The 25,680-nt window shown below is 39.5% G+C and overlaps 1 protein-coding gene across 1 annotated transcript in view; it reads left to right on the plus strand.

Annotated features, from left to right (window-relative positions):
* The first annotated feature begins 293 nt into the window (after positions 1-293).
* The window catches only part of mmp17a (matrix metallopeptidase 17a), a 93,706-nt gene continuing 68,319 nt past the window's right edge, over positions 294-25,680 (plus strand). The window contains exon 1 of the mRNA XM_067574739.1: positions 294-819. Within this exon, the coding sequence (XP_067430840.1) occupies positions 685-819 (135 nt within the window). The 5' untranslated portion in view covers positions 294-684. The remainder of the gene's footprint in view (positions 820-25,680) is intronic.

Below are 25,680 nucleotides of genomic sequence, written 5' to 3' on the forward strand. Positions count from 1 at the left end.
TGTTCAAACTGAGACCCATTTACATAAATTCAACAGGTTATTTTTCATGAATCATTTCAGCACTGTTATCTTTAATATTACTATGGTCAAAAAATGTTATCATCTGAGCATCCCACGTCATATAATCATGCTTAGAAGCTTAATCTTTATATTTTAGATGTAGGGATTTAAGTCCTAGAGTTGAAGTGAAAATAAATGACGCATCTGTCATGTCATTATCGAGTCCAACAACGAGGAATATTATTTTGAGCACTGTGTCCGGAAGTTGAACAGGTGATTGCGTCTGACTTGAAGCTGATCTCTGCTCCTCGCGACACAACCGCACGCAGCTGCTTTCATCTTCCAGAGCTGGAGACGCAACGACCGAGAGGGGAGCTCGCGCTTCTTGCTCCAGGGATATTACCTTTGATGGACTTGATATAAGACAAGAATATGCAGTTTATGTCTTATTATGACCACTTAGGTGTTAGTTCCAAGTGCAGTTTTGTTGGAAATAAATTGCTCTGATGCTTTTAAGTGTTTTCAGCTGCGCCGGTTTTAATGTGTTTTATGTGTTTGCGCTCAACAGTGAGGTAGACTTATCTGGCCAAATTTTACAGGAGGGTCGGTGTGTGATTTATCCCGCGGATGCGGCTGTCGGGGTCGATGTTTAAGCCCTGCAGGATCAGCCTGTCATAGGGCATCATGCTTTCCCCGGTTCTTCACAAGTGGATGAGGAATATTTCTCCGGAGATGCTGCTGCTGGTGCCGATTTTGTGGTTTTTACCTCTGACAGGAGCGGCTCCTTCTCTGACTACCGAGCAGCTGGACATGGGGGTGGTAAGTTTTCTACCTTTTCTACCTACTTATGCACGAAGGGGAGTCGGAAGTTTTTCCACCTGCTGGCACCAGTAAAGGTGGGAAGGTGTGTGTTTTTTTTTCGTCTTCAAGTATACCACTACTACACTGTGGGGCACTGTTATGTCATGTTTTATCTCCTCTCCTACTTGTGGGCTACTCTTGAACGTCCAGGAAAGAGCAAGCGCTGTCTTCTCCGGATACTTGCTCTGAATTTTAACAGCGCTCTGCAGTCCAATGCTCGGGTCAGAGTCGCTGTACAGGCTGTGTGATGATGACAAATAAAAACGTGTATATGGAGCTTATTCTCCAGAGCAGGAGTCACCTCATTCAAACAAGGGAGGGGGGGGAGTCAGTGTTCCTCAAGTTCATTGTAAAACATAAATATTTGTTAAGGGGCGCCTTGGATCTCTTCCACAGTATGTATGCTGACATTGTACATATCCTGAGCTAACAAGACGACTGGAGCTCACTAAACCCATAAGTCATTACAGGTTATTTTATCAAGGCTGTGCCTCAGAAAGCCAAGTTCAGACAATCGCTGTATTTCAACTAAAGGATAGGGGACTCCACCGTTTGAAGGGTATAAACGAATCGATTTGTACTGTGACTGCTTATGAAAAGAAATATCAGCCGATTGTGGCGAGTCTAAGGCATCACTGATAGCCTTGGGATTTTTTTTTGTGTGTGTGTGTGTTCAGAAGCTTTTCAGCTTATTAATTGTCACAGTCACCACTAAACATGTAATAAACAGCTCACTGAAATGTATTTCCTTGTGTCTGCTCTGCTCATGAGTGATGAAGGAAGCCACACAGATTATAAAGTAGGCAGTGGCTGTACATCATCATCACAGACTCGCAGCATGTGTGGCGTATAGTACAATCAAGACAGGGGTTAAAAGAGCAAAGCACTTGCAAATAGGAAGAGTATATCCTGTATGTGTGTTCATATTCTATCCATTCATCCAGATAAATGGAGAGCGCTGTACGTAAAATATTGAGTATTCAGCATTTTGTTTGAAAAGGTTTTAGTTCTTGACTTTTAATCCTTCATCCATCATCATTTCATTCCCATTAAAGATGCATTTTTCCTCTGGGCAACATCAGTTTATGTTGCTGCTTTTCCCTACTTCTGTCTCTCTCTCTGTCTCTTTTCTTTCAGCGCTCAAAGTCCTCTTTCTGAAACCTACGCTTGGGGATTAAGTTCTTAACAAAGACCAGAACAAGAGCTCTAAAATAGATCATTTCTATTTGTTTACTTTTTTTTTTTTGCTTTAAGTTGTGTGTTTAAGTGTCCTTTTTTTTGAGTCGCTATGTTCTGAAACATTTAACACTTTATTTGCGAGGTTGTGTTGTCCATCATTTTAAATCTAGCTAAGGCTGCGTGTGGGCGAGACAAAGATCATTTAAATGTGAACAATAAAAAGTATGTAGGCTACCTGAATTTCAACTGAAGTCACATAATCTAAGAAATTGTTCTTAAGAGAAGGCAGCACACACATTATGCCCAGTAATCTTACGGTATCCACATTTTCTATCTGTGTGAAATACTGTGAATCAGTGCTGAGGTGAATGCCAACAGCTCTGACATCAGGACACGGTCTGTTGCACTTAGCTCCGCATCAATGTTTTTCTGGTTTTCCAAAAGGTCAGTTTGGCCACGTCTGACAGGGTGTTCATCAGGACTTGTACAGGCTTATTCTGTGCTGTGTAGTTCTGGCCAAAAACAACCAAAACATTGAAACGGGCTATTACATTAACAGAATAGCCCTCCTAACCTTGGACTTCAACTTCTTGTCTAGTTTTTTTTTTCTTCTGAGTTAAAACTTATTCATCTTTGGTATACTATCTGTCACTTCTTTCTTTCTTTCTTTCTTTCTTTCTCATAGCGTACACATAAATTTAAACCAGTCAGTCAGATGATCGGTTGAAAAATAGACAAAGGGAAATGATGGTGCTCCAGTTGCAAAGCAGATTGAAAACACTGAGGACTGTCATTAAGTGAAAATGAGAAAATCTGTTTTTTTGCACAGTCGGACCTGTGACTGACAATCAGTGTGTCAGCGTCTGTCTGTTCCCTAAACATTTAGGGCAATTGTTGTTATCGAACATTAATACCTTTCTTATTAATTGCCTTCACGTCATTCATTTACAGCTTTGATGTGCTGACATACTGGGTACACAAAAAATAGGTATTTTACTGATTGAAGCTATAGTAACTTGCAAAAACATAGAGGACTACACATAGGGCCAAATCCACAAAGAATCGATTGTGCTAGCTATTAGCACAGTGAATTACGCAGCATTTGCACCCGCAATCTTCCCCGTTTTGAGGTCCTATTCAGAAAAGATTTTGCGCAAATGATATGCCGACACAAACACGCCCATAAAGTTTTGCAGCTGAATGCAATTTGCCCTCATTTTGCATCTGGTTAGTGAGCGAGTACGAGTAAACGGAGCTGTTTCCAGTATTTCAAGCTTTTCTCCACATTTCAGCACACAGATTGGTCCATAATGAAAACTGCAGAGAGCACAAAAGCCTCAAATTGCGTGTCTTTAATTAACAGAGGTGCACACACACTAGCGCTCTCTACAATCACAAACAAATTTTCATGTATTTGTACTTCTCTAGTATTTTGCATCTATAACATAATCTACTGAGATTTACATCAAAATACAGCTATTAATATGGCTCAGGTAGGTCTGAAACGTGTTACAAATCTTACTATAATGTTGTTCAGGTGTCGTTGAATGCATGGACCACGGAATACATCTGAACAAGGGGGGGGAGGCATAATTTCAAGGCACGAGGAAGGGGGTGGGGGGCACAGCCTATGCACTGAAACAGACATAGGCCTATATTACTAATTTATGAGTATTGAGTAACGTTACAGAACGCTTTTTTAGCCCGACACCACATATCGCCACATCTACATACAGTACATGATGAACACGCACAACAGGCCAAGCCTATTTACACATAAATGTACAGATGAAACAATATCGAACAACAAACATCCACTCCACAACCGAACGCATCCTGCAGCAAGTCTAAATCAACATCACATTCATTATCATCACGAGTCAGCACTCAGGAGATAAATATCTTATACACACAGAGACAAGCAGTGTGTGCAGAGCCATCCACGCACCCACACACTTGAGACAAGCGCAATGAAATTAAAAGTAACCGACACAAGAGCCACACCATAGAAAATGACTATGACAGTAATATGATGGTTAAAAAACTGACTTACTTTAGTGTTCCTTGAGCTTACCAAAGACCAGTCTGCGTCGCTTATTTTGCTTATCAAATTCTCTTGAGACAGCAGTCAGGTCCGCTTGTGCAGTGCCAGGATGTCCCAATGTATATGGCTGCCCATCACACTTTTGGGTTTAAAAGGAATTATGGAACCGCTTTTGTCAACGTTCATAACCCCTTTTTGGTGTAATGAATTATTCAAATATCAGCAAGTTGCGTTTGGAGTGTGTTTTGAAAACCACCACAGATGGATGGGTGACATATGGTCAGGATATTCTTGTAATTAACAATCTGTGTTTTGCTTCACACCTACAAGTCAACTGTTAGACACACGTTCCAAGTTTATATGGTGGAATCCTTTGTATAAAGCAGCCCCTTACTGTATGGATGAATCCTGACCTTTGTCAGCGCTGTTATTTTTATTTTTAAATCCGAGATAAGCCCGCAAACCCACTTGATCCCCCCATGTCTGACTAGTAGATTTTGCCTTTAATATCATTGAATATCAATTCAATATCATTCAAGCCTCACAAGCTTTAAGATTTGAAGAGAGAGAGTGAGTGAAGAGTGAGTGTGCACGCAGTTAACACCAACTTTCTGAAGACACTAACAACTCCACCCTAATTGCGAGTGGCAATTATCGCTGGTCTTTGTTAGTAAGACTGTTTTTGCAATGAGGCTAATTTGCATAGAAAGGGGCCAATTTTGCACCAAATGTATGAATATGACCTAATTTACATACATGCAAATGGCACAGGTGCACCATGACGCTATTTGCTTGGCAGCACAGTTTGCGGTGCATTTCACCCTTTGCAGGTGCTTTGTGAATTACACGCTATCTTTTTGTCTCTTGCACAGGTTTAGCAGCCGCAAAATCCGCACAATCCTTTTGTGGTTTTGGCCCTTTTTTTTTTTTTTTTCTTTTCATTAGGTGAACCATGACACTACAAACACAGCGATGTCACCAGATAAAAAGCTGTGGTAACAGCAGCGATTTTCCTCCATTTACCATGGTAGAGAAAATGCTACTCAAGATAGAAGCTTTCTGCGTTTCTAGATAGAGTTGTGTGATACGCTCAGTCCAAAGTGGTACTGCACTGCAGCCTCCGCACAGCCTGTATCTGAGAGCCATTACTCTTTTTGTGATGTCTGAGATGCCTTGCCCCACTTCATGTGCCAGTAAATGCAAAGAAACTGCCAGTCCACTGATGGGTACCGACCTGAAAATGTCCATATTTGTTCTGTGGACTTGCACTTAGTATTCTTCTTGGTGGAGGTAAGACAGTTCATGCAGTAAAAGTTATCATTGCCTCAATTTTTACTCTTTTCCCTGCTTATTTTTGATGAGAAACCCTTTCAAACAATAATTTCACTTGACACTTTGGCTGTCAAACTCCTAAATAAAGTCTGAGCATTAATTTGCTAGAAGCCCCGATGTGAATGACTTTAGAATCTGTGCCAATGCACAAAAAATATTGAATCTTTGGTACATCTATATTTAAAAGTATTTTTCCAGTTTGACAACTCCACACTCTTAGAGTGTGATACTCTTTTGAATATCAGACTCTGTAATCTTGAAGTAATACCCAAACCAAAATCTTTTGAGTATCAAGCACTCACACTCTGTAGGCTGGCATGGTGACCGTATTCTGTTTGTAGTTTCCTCCTTCTAGAAGAAGAGCAGCTGTGGTGACACATTTTCACTATAGAAATAATGATATAAGAAATAGAAATAGAAATTGCCATAGAAATTGTTCAAACCACCCTTTTAGCATATTCCATTTCTCTGCTCTCCCTTGGTATATTAAGTAAGACACAAACAATCATTGTTTCACCAAAATATGGCTTAATACACTGCTTCCGTCAGAGTTTATAGGACAAAAATGACATCCATTCCCACAACAGTGTATATATCACTTTGTCCACATACTTTGAAAAAGGAGCAACTGAGAAGTAACTTGCTGTACTCTTAAGGTCCACCCTAAAAAGTAAAATGTAGGATCTTCCTGTGCCAAGAAACCACAAAGACATGAAAGTGCCTTTCAAGTTTATCGTTTTGAACCAGTCACACAGCTTGACCAGTTCTTATGAGTAAGCATGTGAAAGGATCTTTGGACAGTTCCTGCAGGTCAGAATAGGTCTTATATTTTTTTTTTTTGGGGGGGGGGGTCAGATATGGATTCTTTTCTCTGTCCTTTAGAGAAGGCACAGAAATAAATTCTTTTTGTAGAAGCTCTTGAACCTCCAAGGGCCTGCTTCAGATAGCAAAGTTCATAGTTTTAACTCTGTTACTAAAGTAAGTGATCACGCCACTGCAAATATTACCATACCAGCAAGCTGAGGTAGCAAATCTCCTTGAAGCATTTTGACCAGAAGATGATGGTAACTCTGTATCATTGATATGGCGATTTTGAGGAGGATACACCATATTAAGTTAAAAAAAAGTTAACTCAAGAGTATGCTGTTCTCAGTTATTCGTTTTTGCTTTATTTGTTGTAAAAACAGATATTCTCATGTTTGATCACTGATCCTGAAGACAAGACCTAGACAACATATCTAACTTCAGCTCCTAGTTCATAATGAAAGACAGCGAGAGAAAGAGTATTAATGTGAACAGCTCCATTGAAGAGTAGTTGGCCAGTGACTGATTTCTTGTCACTGAGGTGCAGCAGGGAGCGAGAGGGCACACAGAGAGCATCATTCTGCACCACTGGAAGAGCTGTAAAGTACAGATATGATCAGATGATTGTATACATAATTCTTTCTCTACAGTTGATATGTGTGTTTGTGTGTGTGTGTGTGTGTGTGTGTGTGTGTGTGTGTGTGTGTCCATGCTTGTAATGGTGGTGTGTTTGTCAGCATGAGTCTTAAAACTGCTATTCACTCAGGACTTTAAACAAAAAGACTACCATCTAACCATAAAACAGTCCTCTGATCTGTATCATTGATCCTATCCCATCCTTTCCTATCCTGTCCTATCCTATCCTATCCTATCCTATCCTGTCCTGTCCTATCCTATCTTATCCAATCCTATCCTATCTTGTCCTATCCTGTCCTTATCCTATCCTGTCCTATCCTGTCCTATCCTATCCTATCCTGTCTTGTCCTATCCTATCCTATCCTATCCTATCCTATCCTATCCTATCCTATCCTTTCCTATCCTGTCCTATCTTGTCCTATCCTATCCTATCCTATCCTGTCCTATCCTGTCCTATCCTATCCTATCATTCATATCTTATCCTATCCTATCCATTCCTATCCTATCCTATCCAGTCCCATTACACTTCATTGCTGTGATGCTCCATCACTTGGCATTTAGTTATGGTTGTGAATCTTATGTATGGTATGTGTCCTCAGTTAAATAACTGGACCATACACTCAAGCACAGATCAGAGGTATTCATTTTATAGCTTTGCTGCTCTCCAGCTTGATATATCACTGCACAGCGCCAATTTGCAATTTCAGCACTTGAGGGAACTGACTCATAACAACTGAAATGTAATACGCTCTATGTTTTCTACTCATCATATTATGTTCCTTGTGAGGAGTACTTTCTCAACTGAAACAAAACTGCCAAACCTCCCAAAGGAGCCATTTACCTGAGCACACAGGGCTTTCCCTTTTGATAAGCAAGAGTGAGCTGACCAGATTAGCAGTTGATAAAATAGCTAAATTGCGGTACATTCAGCCACCTGTAGAGATTTATTCATTAAAGAAACATGGACATTACGCATTTGAGTAAGGACCCTAAAATCTTAAAACTATGCAAGTGTGTGTGCCTATGAGGAAAACCACCATCAGTCCATTTCTCACTCTCATTTTGCTGTTAAATTTCTTCACCATCTGACCTCAATTCCTCCTTATAGAATCATAATGATTTGAAACAAAGTCCCTGAAAAACAAACATGTAAATAATACTGGTTTAACTTCTAAACCAAACCTAAGAGCTTTCAGCGCCAAATTTAAATCTGATCTTCAAACTTTGGATCCCAACTAATTTTCCTCATGTACCATTAGTCTAACAATGGGTGAATAGTTCAGAAATCTTGAGTGTGAAGCTGGAGCGCAAGATGGAAAATGTTCATTTTAATAATTCAGTTTTTGTTCAGAAGGGAATAATAGGGAAATCATTTCATTCCCAAGCCCCGTTTCTCATACAGCCAGCTTGGCTGCCAACAGTACCACCGCCCTCATTAGCACTGCGTTTCCCTCAAATTTGTATACATTTCACCAGCATTATATTCAGTCCCCTCACTCTCTCAGTCTCTCTCCTTCAATCTTCCTCCTGCTCCTCACGTAGGAGGCTTTCTTCTATCAGCACATCATGGTTTTTCTGATTATACCCAGGGGCCTAGAGAGAGAGGGAACTCAAAGAGAAAACTGGATATGGCGACAGTCAAGGGGGTGGAGCTGCACTGAAATACTAAGGGTCAAGAGAAGAAGATATATGTTGAATAAAGAGGAAGAGGATTATTCCACCAAGAAATGGAAAACATAAAAAAAAGAAATATTTCTCATTTCTTCAGTCCGTTAGATATTCTACAAGTCAGATATTTATTGATCATTTGGTTGTATGCAACAGCTAAGCGGGTGAGGAGTTATGAAGGGATATTAAACCAAACAAGAAGCGCACTCCGGATGCTAGTTTCCATGTAAATCTGTTATTACACTCTCAGCCTGGATCATTAGGATACTTTTAGCACTGCTGTCCCACTTCCATCAAGCAGTGTGACCTTCTGTCTGTAGAAACGCACCATGGGACTCATATTCAGGGCGAGGAAATTATTTCAGGAACAATGTCATGTGGGAAAGAACTCGAATGGTAGAGAGAGTATATTTCTCCAAAAAGACTGACAGAGAGTGAATGTCCAGCATGTAATATATAGCACATTCTCAGCTTCTCAGGAAGAGGGAAATCAGTCCTTCAATCTGCTCTCTATCCAATCTGTCACCTCAGAATTGTTGAGTGTAAAAGTTCTCCAGAGACTTGCAAGTTGTTTTTTTTTTTTTTAGGATATTGTCAGCATTACTGAGGAGTTTATGATTTCCTTGGAAACCAATTCAATAAGGGTCTCAAGACACCTCATTGGTTTCACTGTAGCATGACGGTGTGGGACTAATGTGTGGAAGCTGCAAGACTTCTGTCTGATGCCTTCCGTCAATGACAACATATTTATCTCAATATAAAATTTGACAGCATGAAACCAGAACTTAAATTTACTGTAGCTGATCCTCATGTTGATATGTGAATAGAAAAGAATTGTAAAATAAGAGACCTTTGGCCATATACTCTTTACTTTAAGGTACTAAACTTTATTTACTTTCAACTTTAAAGTATAATAGTATGAGTAGGAGAGACGTTGCCTCAAAGATTCATTAGCAGTCATGGGGCAAAGGTAATATTTTTGGTAAAGGACAGAAACCAGATGAAGACAGTGCATATCCACAAAAAACATGCATACGCCATGTTCTGCACACAAAATAGTATTAATAGAAGAAGAGCATGGCATCACAATTTGTACAGGCATACTTCAGGTCATATGTATGCACAGTTGAAAAATTATTTGAAAGATGGCATCTAATATTCAAAGTAATTCTTTGACGCTATTAGTCAGTCAGTTTCACTGTTTAGGCATATTACTATTCACCTATTCATTTAAACTGTGCTAGTTAAAGGCACATTATAAAGTTCATTCTTAGGGATGTGGTACACTCAACTCATTACCTTTCCAACAATTGTTGACGTTGACGACAGTTGATGATGACAATGAAAATACATTATTTCCGCCAGTGATGGCATGGCATGTCAGATTATAGGTGCTATTACATCAGGCCTGTGCACATGTGCCCAGTTTGACCTTGAGTGAGATTTATAAAACAGAATGATGTATACACACATTTTTATTTGTATATACAGAGTTTTCATCTTGTTTGCACAGGCTTAACCTAATGCCAGGTTAAGTGAGTTTACAGTTGTAATGGACAAAACTGTGAAGCAGGGGTAACTTTCTTTGGCTGCATATGATTCTTCCAGTCTCCCATTGACTCTTACCGGTTTCATGACTTACTGTGAGTGTGGGTTGGAAGCAAGCTGCTTCACTCCCAGGCTCCCCACGCAGCAAACCCCAAATCAACTCCATGTGGTCGTCCTATTTTAACCAGGCATCCCACCCCCTTTCAGTCATATACTAGATCAAGGTTTTGGTTGCCAATGCTATTCAAAGGACTGACTCGATCTTGTAATTATGGTGGTTTCTAGAGTTCTGCTGCTTGCATGTTAAAGTTAAAATAATCCAGAGACCCACCAACTGAACTGGAGGAAACCCCAAAGTATCAACTAAGCTCCTCTGAAGTTTGCCCTTTGAAACTGACAGAATTGTAATAAATGCAGTATGTATGCGTGTTTGTATGTGTGTGAGGATAAAGAAAAAGGCTGTTGCTCTACGGAGCAAGAGGCATACTGATTTTCATCATACAGGAGTGATGGGCACTTCTGGCCGCTAGTTTATTTCTTGCCAAACTGAAGGACAGCTCCCAACCCCCCTCCACCCCCCCAAAAAAGGAGTAAGCAAAGGAAATGCAAAACAGTCTCTGAGGGAGCATTTGATGCTTGCTTTGGAGTTAACTTTCAGTGTATGCTCTCAAAATTAGGGCACGTTTGTACTGTATGTCTTAAGTGAAATAAAGAAAGAGAGAGACAGACAGAGACAGATTGCACATTTGGGAGACATTGGGTGTTTGCCTATTAGTTCAGCAATTATTCATTGGCAAATTAGGTATTTGCAGATTTTTTTTCTCTCTGCAGCCCATGGCAGACAAACAAAAAAGGGTTATTTCTCAGCAGGCCTCTCCCTAAGTGGCAATTAAACTAATTACATATCCTTCACAAAAGGAACAAGTAATTTAATGATCAGGCTGTTTTTCCAAATACTGTAAACTATACTTGAATTACCTAGAAATGACCTCAAAGTTCAGGATCATGACAGAAGTTGTTTGGTGCAGGTAGCCAGTATATACACTACTTGCATATAAAGATACACTGAGCATAATCAAAAGAAATTCCTGTTTGACCTTGATCAGTTATTAATAAACTGATTATTACATTGGAATAAAGACAGCAAAACCGGAAGCGATCTAAGAGTCTCCTTATGAGCTTGAGCCTGGACGAGAGGTGTTCACAGGTCCTGGATTTTGGACCCAATCTGAATCTCACTAGTAGAAAACCTACCTGAACCCAATGTATATTCATTCATTTTCCAAAGAAAAAAAACCCCACATGATCCGAAAGGGACCTGAGGATAACTAGACCTGACCTAGACCTCAAAAATTTGGTCTACCTGAACAGACCCAAATACTGTAGAGACACCAACACCGGTAACAGCGTGATACTGCACCAATTAACGAACACTGGTAGTTGAAAAGAAAAGCAAAACATGTCATTTTCCCTGCAGTTTACAGTTAACACTCCATCTCAGGTCAAAAAACTTTATCTCCATGGTGATTATTATGCACCACATGATCAGAGCTGATAGTATCCATTCAGGTATTAAACATATTACCACATACTGTACGAGACCCACTGCAATGTACATGCACTGCACACAACCCGATTAGATGTATTACGATCCTTCCCGCCTTGGGGTCTAGGTCAGGTCTCACACACGGGGAACGCAGTAGCACTCCTCAAAGTTTCATATTTTTCATGGAAAAAACTGATTCCTGAATCCTTGTGATTCTGTCTTGATCGATTGGTGCATCTGTGCAGAAAACTCGTCAATGTGAATTCAAAGAGTTCCCCAAGCACCGGCTGCCAGCTTAACGGCCAACAACTCACCTCAGTCTGTCGGTTTATTTTAATACACCATGATAAAGTCATGTTTTGTGGGAGGATGCGGGATTCTAACAAGGTTATTAACTGATGGTGATGGATGTAATATTAATAAGGGACATCCATTCTACTTCTTGATCTTGTTTAGTTTAGCCAAGTTTAATTAACTCATCCCGATAAGCAGCTCTTCCAAAGACTTTATTCTTTACCCTTACTGACAAAGACGTCACCCTGTGCATGATAAAGGATGTGAATATGTGTAATGAATACAGTTTGATTCAGCTAATGATATTAACTATCTAGATAATTTAACACTTAATTGTTCATTTTTTTGTTGTCACTTTGACAAAACCTATTCGTTCACACACAGACTGACGCTGCAGCTGTTGTTTCCTATTTCTCACACTGATGAGTTTTTGAATGTATTTGTTCTTTAAATGAAAGCCAATTCCGGAAAAGAGTCTACAGCTGTTTCTTTCTGGCTGAGACTGAGCTGTTTTCTTGGATTTTTCATCAATTCAAATTGACACATTTCAGATTTTTACGAATTGGAGGGAGAAAGAGAGCTGGATAAGAGCCATACTTTATGCAAACTGGGTCATGAAAGGATGAAATATTTCAGCAATACAACTAACATTGACGTTACACATTTCCACCTGGAGTTTGAGGAGTTGTCGATGCCAAGCAGAGAGGCCTCGAGCAAGTGTCAAAGCAGAACACACTTCTTTCTCTGTTGAATATGTACATTGTTGATGATACACTGATGTGAAACCTTATCCACAATTTTCAAGTAGGCTTTTACTGTGTTTTTAGATGATAATGGAAGTTAATTCATGTGATTTCATCATGTTATTATGAATGTGGTCAAAGCAAAAGGGTTTTTTGTTATAGAATCGCAGCCTTGTTAATTGAAACTAAATCTTAAGGTCACATATTATATACAGAAATAGACGCTGTAGTTCACTGTCTGAACATTTAACAGACGCTGTGACTGTGTATTGATTTTATTTCAGATGCTGACATTTATTTAACTTAGAGGTGCAAAACAAATCCTCAGTTCTGACAGCATGTCTGTAATCCATGGTTGCTTTGACGCTCACTTTTATTAATATGGGCATAGAACTGAAGCTACACTCAGTGAGACACACGGTTTTTGAGTGAACCCTGACAGAAACTATTTGTGATTTTACAGATTTTACATTTTTTCATATTCATTAGCCGAAAAAAGATGTATGTTGATTTTGATGGGTAGACTTTGCAGGCAGCTTTGTGAATGCGGGATCACAAAGCTACGGTAAGCAGTAGCTATTTGATCACACTGACTGACCAGATCTAACTCAATCAAAGACAACTAGGGCTGCAAACTAATGATTGTTCCATCATCAATTAAATCTATTTATTTTTCATCCAATTTAAATGATTAAATGTTCATTCTATGATTTATCAAAAAAAAATAATGACAAATGGTCATTGTGCATTCCTGAAGCCTAAAAACCTCAAAGATTGTTTTTAATGATCTAAGATAAAGAGAGGATGGAAATGCTTTCATTGATTGGATTCTATAAATGCTGGGCATTTTTGATGATAATCTTCTACAAATGACTGATTATTTAAAATGTTAGTTTTCCCTCAGTCAACTAATTGCTTAATCAGTCATTTCAACATCAAAGACGCCATTATGAACCCTGTGTTTCTGTGTGTGCTAGAAGCTCTTGTCTATTGGTGCATCTCAAATCTCTGACCTTTCTTCGCTCCGATCCTCGCCTTGAACCGGAAGTTGTTCTGGTCAGCCATTTTGAAGGCCCTCTCAAAGCTCTTATTTCTGATCTGAGGAGTGAGGAGGGACCTCTGAGGATCCTTGAGCGAAGATACATGAGAACAGCCTTCACAGAGGTCTTTTACCAGCCAACATGCCCCCCTTATTGGAAGGCAGAGATCTGATACATCACAGCGTCACCGCAGTTTCATACTGGAGTGGAGACAGATAAACTCAAGTGTATCACTCCCAAGTTTTATATTTTATTTGTTTTCTGATTCACCGTCTAGTTAAACATCTTTTAATTGTTTTTCTGATCAACAAAAGAACCATAAACATCTTTCTTCATTTATTAGAAAGATGGTCTGTTCATGATCTGTTATTTCCCCCATTAAATTTTATTATGAATAAATTAAAGTCAAGGAGAGTCTGTCTGGCAAGAAAGACTTTTTAAACACATTTATATTTTACATCATTTATTCTCATTTCCATTCAGTCACAGGTGAGGCTGAAAATTCCTGAGGGTTTGATATGAGTTACATCATTTCCATTTTCCCTGAAATATTTAGTCTAATAAATAATTTCCAGTGTTCAAAAGACACCCTTATCACATTCTGGGTTTTTAAACAATGGATTCACAGTGAGAATATCAATAAATACAGATGCAAATAATTAATTAATAATATAAAGTGTAATAATAAATAATATAAAGTAGAAATGACTCATGTGTCTCTGATCAGGACACAGAACACAGTATAAATACAGAATGCAGGTTTTTATTCATGTGCAGGCATTTGTTAAACAGGTAACAGGCTACAGAGAGAAAACAGCTGCTCTGACAGTGATAACTGCGCCTTTATTAGTAATAACACAGCGCACATGTGTGCAGACACAAACTCCATCAGAAGTCTCTTCAACTGTTAAAGCCGACTGACAGCGGATCCAGCTGTGATCAGCTGCCGCCTTCATCAGAAACGGACGTCACTTCACGTGAAGCTTTAGAGGAAAGGACATTTCATTTCTCTAAAAACATATTTACTCATCTCTTCTCTCCTCGAATGGTTTCTTTGTGTCTCTCCATGCATCTTCAGTGGGAGGGACTAAGATGCAAGTGAGGGAACCGTTGAAGCATTAAGAGACTTGAGATGTACCTTAAATCAAAGGGATTAATGCTTTGCAGTTTTAATGCATTTCTATTGAATGTGAAATTAGAATGAAGGTGCATTTTTACATCACTTTGCAGAACCAACCAAGTACTCTTTGTAACTGTGCTTACTTAAAACTGTTCCATTGTTTGAAGTACTGCTGAGGTAGACGAAAACCCAGTAGCTCCACAAACTAAGCTATACTTCTTAGACTTCTATGTTTCTCCGAAGTCTTATCTAGTGGTCTTATCTGATTTTGTCAGCAGGATACAAAACATACTCATTATATTCTGGGACTGTGGGGCTCTCTCTATTCTTTATCTGGCTTTCTCTATTTTTGTTCCTTGAACACAGGCTTTAGTCTTAAATCTTTACTTTTTTCCCAAGCTGATGTCAAGCAGATTTGGATAGATAAGGAGTTTCTGCCTGAGGTGACAACAGCAAACTGTTCTGTAGTTTCTATGCATACATGTTTATGTACTTGCTTATGCATGTATGCAAGTACAGTGTGTACTCTCTTGTGATTGTTGATTGGTTGGTTGGATGTTTAGTTGTTTTTGTTGTCACTCATTTGCTTTGGTTAATTTGATATTTGTTGATTATTGTAATGTGGCAGCCTTTTACTATGGCAACCAGTTTTATTATGCCATCTTTAGCATCCTCCATCGTCCTATCACTTAGCGGCCTTCCCACAACTGACAAGAATCAGAGGGGACCTCCCCACAATATAATGAATTATTAAGAAGCCAGTATTATTATGTATTCTTGTATGTATAAGTAATACAGCTCTATATTTTTGCAGTACTTTATTATGATTGTTTTAGGGGATTTCTGGTTATGTTTTTAATACTGGACTCAATCAATACAGGGTATAAGTAGATGTTTGGTATCTAATTTTGTATTTGTATTTTTACTTTGTAAAGTTTGTATGTATTGTGCTTATAGTTTAAATTTTCATAGTTTAATATTTAATTAGCGACTGGAAGGAAACGCAAAGTAAGAATTTCATTGTACAGTGCAACTGACTGTTCTCTGCGCATATAAATATAGACAATAAAGATTTGATTTGATTGATTTGATGTTTAATATGTAGAATTGAGCAGCACCTGCATGTTGGTTCCTGAAGCAGTGATTTTGCTATGACTGTGAAATATCAAATAGTGCCAGAACTTTGATTTAACCAGGACAGGTGCTGCAGAAAGTTAAATCTCCGTAGGTATATTGTATCCTCCAGTATTGTTTTCTGTTTCTTTCCTGTGTGCCACCTGTGCAAACAACAATTATGAAAACAGAATAGATTTTTTCCCCATCTCTATTTCCTCCCATACTCTGGCTGTCATGAGTGTAACATGAGCTCCGCTTGGATCTCACTCCGACTACTGTCTAAAATTCTCTGAGTATACAGTTTCACACTTAGCTATGCAGCTGGGCTGTGCTCTGTTAGACAAGCATCGTATTACCATATAGCATCACAACTTTATCCACAGGAGGTGAGTTGAAAACACACACACACACACACACCGCTCCCATGACATTCAACACATAGAGAGAGATGCATCGGAATGGAGATGTAGAAGGGTAACAGATAGGCCACAATATAAACTGGTTCATACACATGCCTGCTCGTACACACATGGACAAGCCGCCTGTGTCAGTCTAGAGGTGTGGCTATGTGTGGCTCATAACACCCTGTTTCATTCCCTGACCAGATGTATTGCTGAAGTTTGAACTTTGACCCCATTTCCCAGACTACAGCTGTATCAGATAACAAAGCAAGCAAACTCCCTCTGCACCTCATTTTGTCATGTTCAACTGTCCATTCTTCAGTCTTGAAGTTAGACTTTCTTGTGGTATGAACTCACTACTGCAGGTTTCTGTGTCTGGTTGTGAAGGAATCAGCTGATCCACAGCAGGGCTGTCATTTCTTTGCAGCGGTTTTATTGCTGTAGGTCCAGCTCCTCTCAGTTTCTCTTGCTAATGAAACTGCACATATCGAGACAGCTCATGTCTTACTGCAGGTGTAACACGCACACACACATACACACCAGCATCCCACCTGTTCTTCCCTTCTGGTACGGTTCCTCTTTTCTCAGATAACCCCTCAGTGGTGTCACAATAACTGCTCATCACCTAGTAGTTTGTGTTGTACTTTTCACAGCTGCAGCAGAGCTTTGGGGGTTTCTAAATAAAAACCTGACTTCTTTTCTTTGTTTGATGACATTTTGGGGGAAAGCTACATTATAGCATGTGATGAAGTTTTTGTGTGCTAGAGGGTGAAACAGCTTGCGTGTGAAAATGAACCAACTAAAGTTTGAAGCCTTGAAGGGATGAGAAGTTTGTCTGACAGGTGAGGAGGTGTTTTGCTTTTGTTGTCAGACTAGCACACATGAGGTATCACACATATGCTCATAGACAGACGGCATACACGGATGCACCCTGTAAGGCTGCATTCAGAGCGACAATATCTCTGAGTGCAGCCTGAAACAGACTTCAAGCGAAAAAGCTCAAGATTGTCTGGCTAAAAATGTAACTTTTGTCTGTTCACCATCACTGGGCAGCGTGCTGCATTTGCAAATCAAATGCATGCAAGTGCACATTTCAGGTAGTTAACTTAGTGGCATGCACCATGTAGGATTGTGCTAATTCTACTGTTTGCCAGGCAAGCTTTGGGACGGATCAGCAAATTATTGCTGCCATTGTAACTTTCCAGAATGGCAAAACCTTGCCTCATGGGAATATGTCCCTGCATTCACACCAAAGGCAAAAGTGCGACATTGCACAAAGCAAAGTCAGTAGTTTCACTGGAAAGTGGGGCCACGCTCTCCTGAGCAGCTGTGTGAACGTACTGTAGATGCGTACTCAGCTAGTTTCGACCTGACTTTGTGGTCAAAGTTGAACTTAAATGAGCAAGGTTCAACAGAATTTGAGAACCCAAGAAGTACTACATTAAACTTCGATCCCAAATATGCTGACCCCCATGATGTGCATCCAATGGCATTCCAGCATCAACAGGAGGCTGGTGTTATGACGTCATATAGTTATGGTGCCAGTTTCACTGTTGAGAAAAATGGGGAAGAATTTAGTTATGGAACTCTTAGTCGATCAACAGAAAATTAATTGCCAACTATTTTTATAAGTAATTATTTTTAGTAATTTAAAAAATGACTTAATTATCTGATTCTAGCTTCTCAAATGTGAACACTTTTTGGTGTATTTAATCTTCTATGATAATAAACTGAATATCTTTGGATTATGGACTGCTGGACGGGACAAAACAAGATATTTGAGGATGTCACCTCGAGCTTTGGGAAACAGTGATTGTCAGTTTTTACCATTCTTGCACATTTTATAGGCTTAATATCTATTATTCGAGAAAAGCAATTAGAAAAGCGGATGGAGCGGGTCGTCCACTAAACGGAAGATTTGTGGTTCGATTCCCGGCTCCTCCACTCCACATGTCGAATTGTTCTTGGGCAAGATACTGAATCCCAAATTGCTCCCGATGGCTGCGCCAGCACCCTGCATGGTAGCTTGCCACCATCGGTGTGTGAGTGTGTGTGTGAATGGGTAAATGTGGCTTGTAGTGTAAAAAAGCGCTTTGAGTGGTCGGAAGACTAGAATGGTGCTATGTAAGTGCAGTCCATTTACCATTTGTTCTTAATATTTTATGTTTTTTTTAATGGTGAAGCAAATCCAGCATTGGAAAAGGTCTGGATAGTGTGTGTGTGTCTGTATGTCTAAGACCAGTTGCCACCAGTTCTCAGTGTGTGTTGTCATTCACTGGCCCCTTAGCTAAACCCCCCTGGCCTATAAAGATCCATAAATACACCCATATATATTCTTACAGCTTGTTTGAACTTGAGGCCGACAGAGAAACCGTCTCTCATAACTTCACATGCAAAATGAGCCAATAAACCTATAAACTAGAAAAGAAACACATCTGTCTTAATTCAAAGGATTTATTTTGACTGTCACACATTAAACTTTTTGCATACTGAAATCAGAAATCCACCCTCTCAGACACCCACTTAAAAGTTAAGGATTATTTCTGGGAGAGGATTGCATATGGGACCGTTGAGCAGATCTGTCATGCAATCAAGTGCGCGTGTGTGAGTATGCATGTGTACGTGCGTTTGCATGCATATCTGTAGGTGTGTGTGACTTTGCATATTTCTTCTTTATTGTGGCATATGGGATATATAACACAGCAGGGACACTGGGCAGGCGTTATTCAATCCTTGTGTTTGTGGGCTTTGGGTGGTTGCCATGCCACATTACCGCCCACCGAGAGACGAACTTCAAAGAGGGTTTGGGGGGCTTTTTCCCCTTAGTGGAGCCACTGAACCTTCTGCCTGTTAAAATAAACTCCAGTTATAGGGGCATGTCCTAATTGGCTCCAATAGCCATCAGTTTGTTTATCTTTAAACCTGGGCTGACTTATTTTTTACTGTGTGAATCCCCTCTAGAGCTAATATAAAATATGCCATTTGGTGGATAATTTTGTCCAAAGTTCCTCAGAAGTCCACAACACTCTGACAGCTGTGGAAAAACAACTTTGCAGTGTTAGTGCAGGTCTCTACATTTTGATGGGACCAAAAGAACAATTCATAAACCCACTCATAGTAGCTCAGACACAAAAACATTGGACTCTACTTTGTTACTCACTTCAATTGCTACTTAATGTTGCATTGAAATAATATACATGGAGAATTTAATTTTGCAAGTAATACAGATATCTATTCTTTTCACTATGGTGACTGTGCTTTTTCTTTTTAAATTACTTCACAGTATTGTGTATCCACCACTAAAAAGCTAGTGACGTCACGGAGGGCAAAGAGGGACATCCTATTTGCTACAGAAACAAACGGAATTCATGGAAAAGTGGTTTTGAAAGTTATAATTAGAAATCTACATGTACCACATCTTAGGGTTTGTGTTACTGAATGTAAATTGTAAAAGTGGAAAAAGTCCAGACATCAGATTTCCCAATAAAATCAGACTAAATTTAAACCACTGCCTTGTGGAAACATGTGGCAGTGGTCTTGGCCTGCATTATGAAGTACTTTATGGCAGTTTACAAAACAGTTGTTTACAATACACATTTGGTAACATTTATACCTGGCATCAACACACTGAATGTAATGCAATGGCACTTTTATGAGCTAGATGGCATTTATGCTTGATAATGTTGATAGCGCTGCCACATGGCACTGCCTAGACAAGCTTGTCTTTCTCTTTGTTGCATTTCATCACTGGATTCTAGCTCATACTTTTTTTTTTTTTTAAAAAAGAAAAATATTCAGATTTTTTTTTTTTTCACAACTCAGAAAGGCTAATGCGTTGAACGAGTTCAGCTGTAGTGACAATCTCAGAAGAAGAGGGGACGACCGATCTCCTTGTAGTTCCTCACCCTTCCACTGACATCAGAAACATCAGTGAAGGGTGGATATAAACTCCTAAAGCTGGTGACAGGGGTGGCTGTGGGCAGCTGTTGCTCAGGTGCAAGGTCAAAATGTCCTTGAATATGAAGCTGAACACCAAATTGCAGAACAAGCTAGCAGCTCTTCCGCCATTAGTGTGTGACTGTGAGTAAAGGAAAGGCGCTGGGAAGCAGTTTATCCTGCTCACCATGAAAACGTTATGTAAGTGCAGTCCATTTACATGAGTACGTATGGGTATGATATGAGTATGACTACTACATGGAAGTAGAGTTTAAAACCGGTAAAATGTTCAGCAGAACCGATATGTGTCAAAGGATACATGCAGTGTTGTGCAGCTCTTTATGTCACAAGACGTTGTCTGTAACCACTAGGTCACTCTGCCCTGTGTGCACAGCTTGAGAGTCATTACATTACATCGGTGTCTCTCTCAGTTACATCCAGCACTGCAGCCTTTTAGATCAATTCCTTTCATTACCAACTCTCTCTCAATCCCTCCATCCTTCCCTCTTTCACTGCTCCATATTTAACAGGATTGAACAAATGGCAGCCTCCATTAACCAGATGTGTCTAGGTCACTTAGCGTTGAGGATCAAGGAGAGAGAGGTACCTTTTCTTTTTAGATCTCTCCCTCCTTCTCCTTCGCTATCTGTCTCTCTCTCTCTTCTTCTCTCCTCCACTGCCTCAGTCAACAGACAGGAGTTGTGTCTCAGCTCTCTGTAGAACCAGCTGTCTCTAAGCCAGGGATTAAATGATTCACTTACCAGCCGCATTTTAATCCTCGCTGTCACACTCTTGCTCTCAAGCAGACACACGCACACTTGGTTGCTTCACGTGGGTCCACTAAATTGAATTATATTTGAATTATATCCGAGAGTTAGATATATGTAATTAAACATTGACATTTGGCTCTGAGTGGAAACTGGGTGTTAAAGCAAGCACATCTAGCAGAATGTATCCTTACAACAAGACAGCCATGTGTTCCATTATAAGCACATTAGATGGAAGTACTTGTCTAATGAGGTGATTGAGTGCTTCAGCAGGCTGGGGTGTGTGCCATCTGCTTGCTGCATAGTGGTTTTCAATCCAGCAGATGACTATTATTGTATGTCACTCCTTGTCTGTCTTTATCACTTCAGTCCACTGCCTGTGTGACAGTGTAGTGTGGAAATGAATTTGTGTCATTGTAAATTGTATATATTTGGGTTTTTGTTCCAATAAAACAAGCAGTTTGAAGACATCTGGGAAAAGGTGACATTTTACAGACCAAATACTGGACTAATTTATCTAAGACTAATTGACAAATCACCTATTAAAGGGGACAGATTATCTATATTTCCAGGTCTATATTTTTAAACAGGGGCTCTACTGGAATATCTTTGCATGATTTATAGTTCAAAAAACTCATATTTATCTTGTACTGGCCTTTTATGCAGCCCCTCAGTTCAGTCTCTGTCTGAAACAGGCCATTTTAGCATCTGTCTCTTTAAGGCCCCCCTCCCGATGAGCCCACTCTGTTCTGATTGGTCAGCTTCCAGAAGCTGTCCATTGGCAGACTTCCATTTATGGGCATAAGTGACGATCTAACAGCTCGTCAGCTTGTCAGCAAGGTAGAAAAAAATGTTGCAATGTTGCAAACGCAGCGTTCAGAGCAGGTTAAAACCTGGACTTTTGACTTGTAGGAAGCATTTCTACATGCGTTAACCTCAAGTTTTAGAACTTTTACCATGTTTAACATAGATTTCAGACATTAACAGTATATACTGTCAATAACAGAAAACCAGAAAAAGCATAATGTCCCCTTTAAAATAATTGTTAGTTGCAGCCTTAAAGCCATGCAAAGAAAATAGTAAAATAATATGAATGCAGCATCTTTAACCAAGAGTCTTCATCATTGTTTTATGAAAAAAATATTTTCTTGGTGAAAAGGAAGATAAATATTCAAACACTGATGAACAGTGATTATGGTGCCAGCCTTGGCTCCTAGTGTTTTGGTGCTCCTGCTTATTCATCGTTTCCTTCTATGTTTGTTTTAACTCTCTGCCATGTGCTTTATACTCATTCAATATGAGCCTTTGAATGTTCCAGCTTGCATGGCTCTTGATTTTCTGTTCTATCCCAAGGATATTATACGACTAAACCCATCATTTGGTGAGAAGGAATATACGACAGAAAAAGGAGAAGAAAGAATGCTCTTCACCGCTTGAGGAAAGACAGATTTCATGTGGTCTTTTATGTGGTATCAGAACAAGATGCCACATAAAGCAGCAGCCAGCCCTGCTGCACCACAGGGTGCTCTACTGATTGTACTGTATATGAAGTCTGGTACAGTTTGTCAATTTGTAAGATGATACAACCCTACTGCCCTCCAGATGTGAGGTTGCCAACTTGGCGATGCAGCGCACTGAAAAAAAAACACACGGCTCAGCACACTTTAAACACTTGAGCTGAGGATTGACTTATGTAAAAACCTCTCACCTCTTCCCCTGTTAATCAACATCACAGCTGTGAATGTGGTGGATTCCCTCTTATCCCTGGAAACCAACATTTCCAGCTAACATTCACGGGAGGAAACCAAGCTGTCATTGTCAGAAAAGCCACTCAGTTTGTGTGCACCATTACTGTGTTGTTTCTCATGACCTGCACTTGCACCAAGGACAAACTGCAACATGTACTGTTGTACACGAGATAAAGAGGTTAACCGGCCACAAGCTTCTCTCAAGTGAGAATCTGCATGAGGGCTGAGCCAAGAAATAAGCAAGAAAGCACTTGGCTGATCCTTCCCACCCAGGAAACCATCTGTTTTTAAACCCCCCTCAGGAACATGATAGCAGTATCAATATCTACCACCTCAACAGCTCCTTGTCCAATTTAGTCTCTTAGCTCAGAAAGCCAACAAAGATGAAATGAAATCATATCAGCTGAAATACAGTTATGTTAACTATTAGATTTTATTAAATGCAACTCTTACAATAGAATAGAGTGCATGAAACTGCAAAAGTGATACTATGAGCTGTTTAATCTTGCATGAATTGCTTATTTGTAACATTATCTGGTTACAAAACTTTCCAAATGTGCCCAGGCTACTTCAATACACACAATCAGTTTAGGATAAGTGAGAGAACTAGGGTTACCAAAATGGTAGAACATCTAGTCTCATATCACATTATCAATAATTAATTTACAGTATAAGTTATATAAAATCTATTTTTCAGTGGGTGAGTAGCTGGTCTCATGATGTTGCAGCAGCACACACACACAGATGATTGCATCCCTCCTCTGTTTTCCATTTCGCTTACAGGAAGGCACAGGCAGTGCAGATTCCTGCGGTGCTGTTAGTGATCATTTGCTCTCTGGTGTCCACTTGTAAAGGGATATAAGAGCTTATATGTATCATCTCTGATGCCTACATTTTATGAGATAATGATGGCAATTAATCAAATTTGGACTTCAAGAGCATTATGGCCAGTGAAAGCACATGCTGTAAGTGTGTGTGTGTGTGTGTGTGTGTGTGTGTTTACTCCTCTTACAATCGGCACATTCACCCCAATGGACTGTTTGCTTCATGTGGGTAAGCGCAATTAGTGAAAGTATCTTCCCAACTTGCATTACTTTTACGCTTTGTGTTCCAGCAAACACATCACTGGGACTATGAATTCAGAAAATAATCAATTGAAAGTGTTGAAGCGCACCTACATGGGAGATAATTTAAAAAAAAAAATTTCATGAAGTTTGGTCACTATGCACATTTTTACTGATATAAATAATAGCTCAATGGCAGAATAACAGACATGGTCCTCATGCATTTACATGACACCGAAAGTAAAAAGGGAAAAATGATAAAACACAAAAATATATGCAGACCCCCTCTTATGAGCAAAACTCTGTACTTAATCTGCAATTCTAAGAGTGTGCTGAACAATTTGCAGTCAGCTTCAGTAAACACCCTGGTAAACTAAAATAATAGCAGCAGATATTAGTATCGTGTAGATAGCAATAAACCTGAAATATCCAAAAGAGACAAAAACCAGACCACTGCCTCTGCAACAGGATATCCCTTAAATAAAATAAATAAATAACTAAGAATGTTGCTTCAGAGATAGCGATCATATCATTTGAAGTTTTCGGGAAAAAAAAGTAGTTTAAGCAGTGGCATTAAAGCTGCAGATAAGCACAAACTGTGGAAAGACATCCCCTCGCCGTTAATGCTGCATCAGCTGGAAACTACACAAGGAAATGAACTGATGAATAAAGAAATGGTTTGATTTAAAATTTTATATGTCTTGCAGCCAAGAGAGGACAGGAGAAGGTCAACGCAGTAGAAATGGATGATGCGTATTCGTAGTGGTTGTATTGATGGGTTTGAACTCCAGTTGCTCTGTGGATTGAATTTATCGCACTGCACAACAACTAGACTACAAAATGGTGAAAAAATGATGAGGCGCTCAAAGTGTTTGCATGAAGTAGTCCAAACTGTGGAGCCTCTGAGTGGAATTTGCCCACTTGTTTTACACTTTACATGCCCTTTTTCACGTGAGTTTATTATATTATACTGGAAGACGAGGAGTGTTGTTAATAAAGTAAACTGAGTCAAACTTAACTTATTTACTTAACTTTTGGCTCCAGTTTAAGACTGTCTTGTTCTTTCATAATGTAAAATAGGTTTAAACAACACTGCTTACATATACCATGGCATGGATTGCACCATTATTTATGCTAATTGAAACTGGTGTACTCTTGAGCATCCTTAAAATGTAGTTCTTACCTATGAACAAATGGAAAAGAAGATAATGTTGATGAATGTTATTTGAACTCTTACTATACAGTTTGAAGATAATCCAAATTGAATCAAATATCTCAGTCTTGGGAAGATTGCTGAGCTCTGCATGGATGCTGACTGCCTCCTTTAAAAGGTGTGATTCTTACCACATCCCAGCCCAATTTCATCCCCGAATAAAAAGTCAAAAAACGTATGAAGTCAAGTCTGTGTTGAAACTTGCAAGTGCTTTGGTCTCTAAGTGTGATTATTATCATGCACATTATAAATGGATTTAAAGTTTATGTGAAATGAAGAAAGTGTTGAAATGAGGCCAGATTTAAATCCGTTTTTGAATGAATGCCTGACACTGCAGTCAGTTACCCATAATTCCTCTATTGTGTTTGTCTCTTTTAGAGGCAGAGGTGCCTTGCCCATTGACTGTAAAAAAAAAATGGACCTAGCCACTGTGACACTGGTTTTGAAGCCTCGAGTTTGCCATTTTGACCGTATTTTTTGGAGCCAGAAGTAATTAAAAGTGACCATATTTGGACGAGAGAGTGGAGCTGACCCTAACACTAGCTGCTAGCTGCTAGTTTGGTTAGCATGGTGCATTTACAGTCTATGGTTAACTGTGATAATGTTAATGCTGATGCTAA

This window comes from Thunnus thynnus, chromosome 19, assembly GCF_963924715.1.
Source record: "Thunnus thynnus chromosome 19, fThuThy2.1, whole genome shotgun sequence".
In the NCBI taxonomy this organism is placed as follows: domain Eukaryota; kingdom Metazoa; phylum Chordata; class Actinopteri; order Scombriformes; family Scombridae; genus Thunnus; species Thunnus thynnus.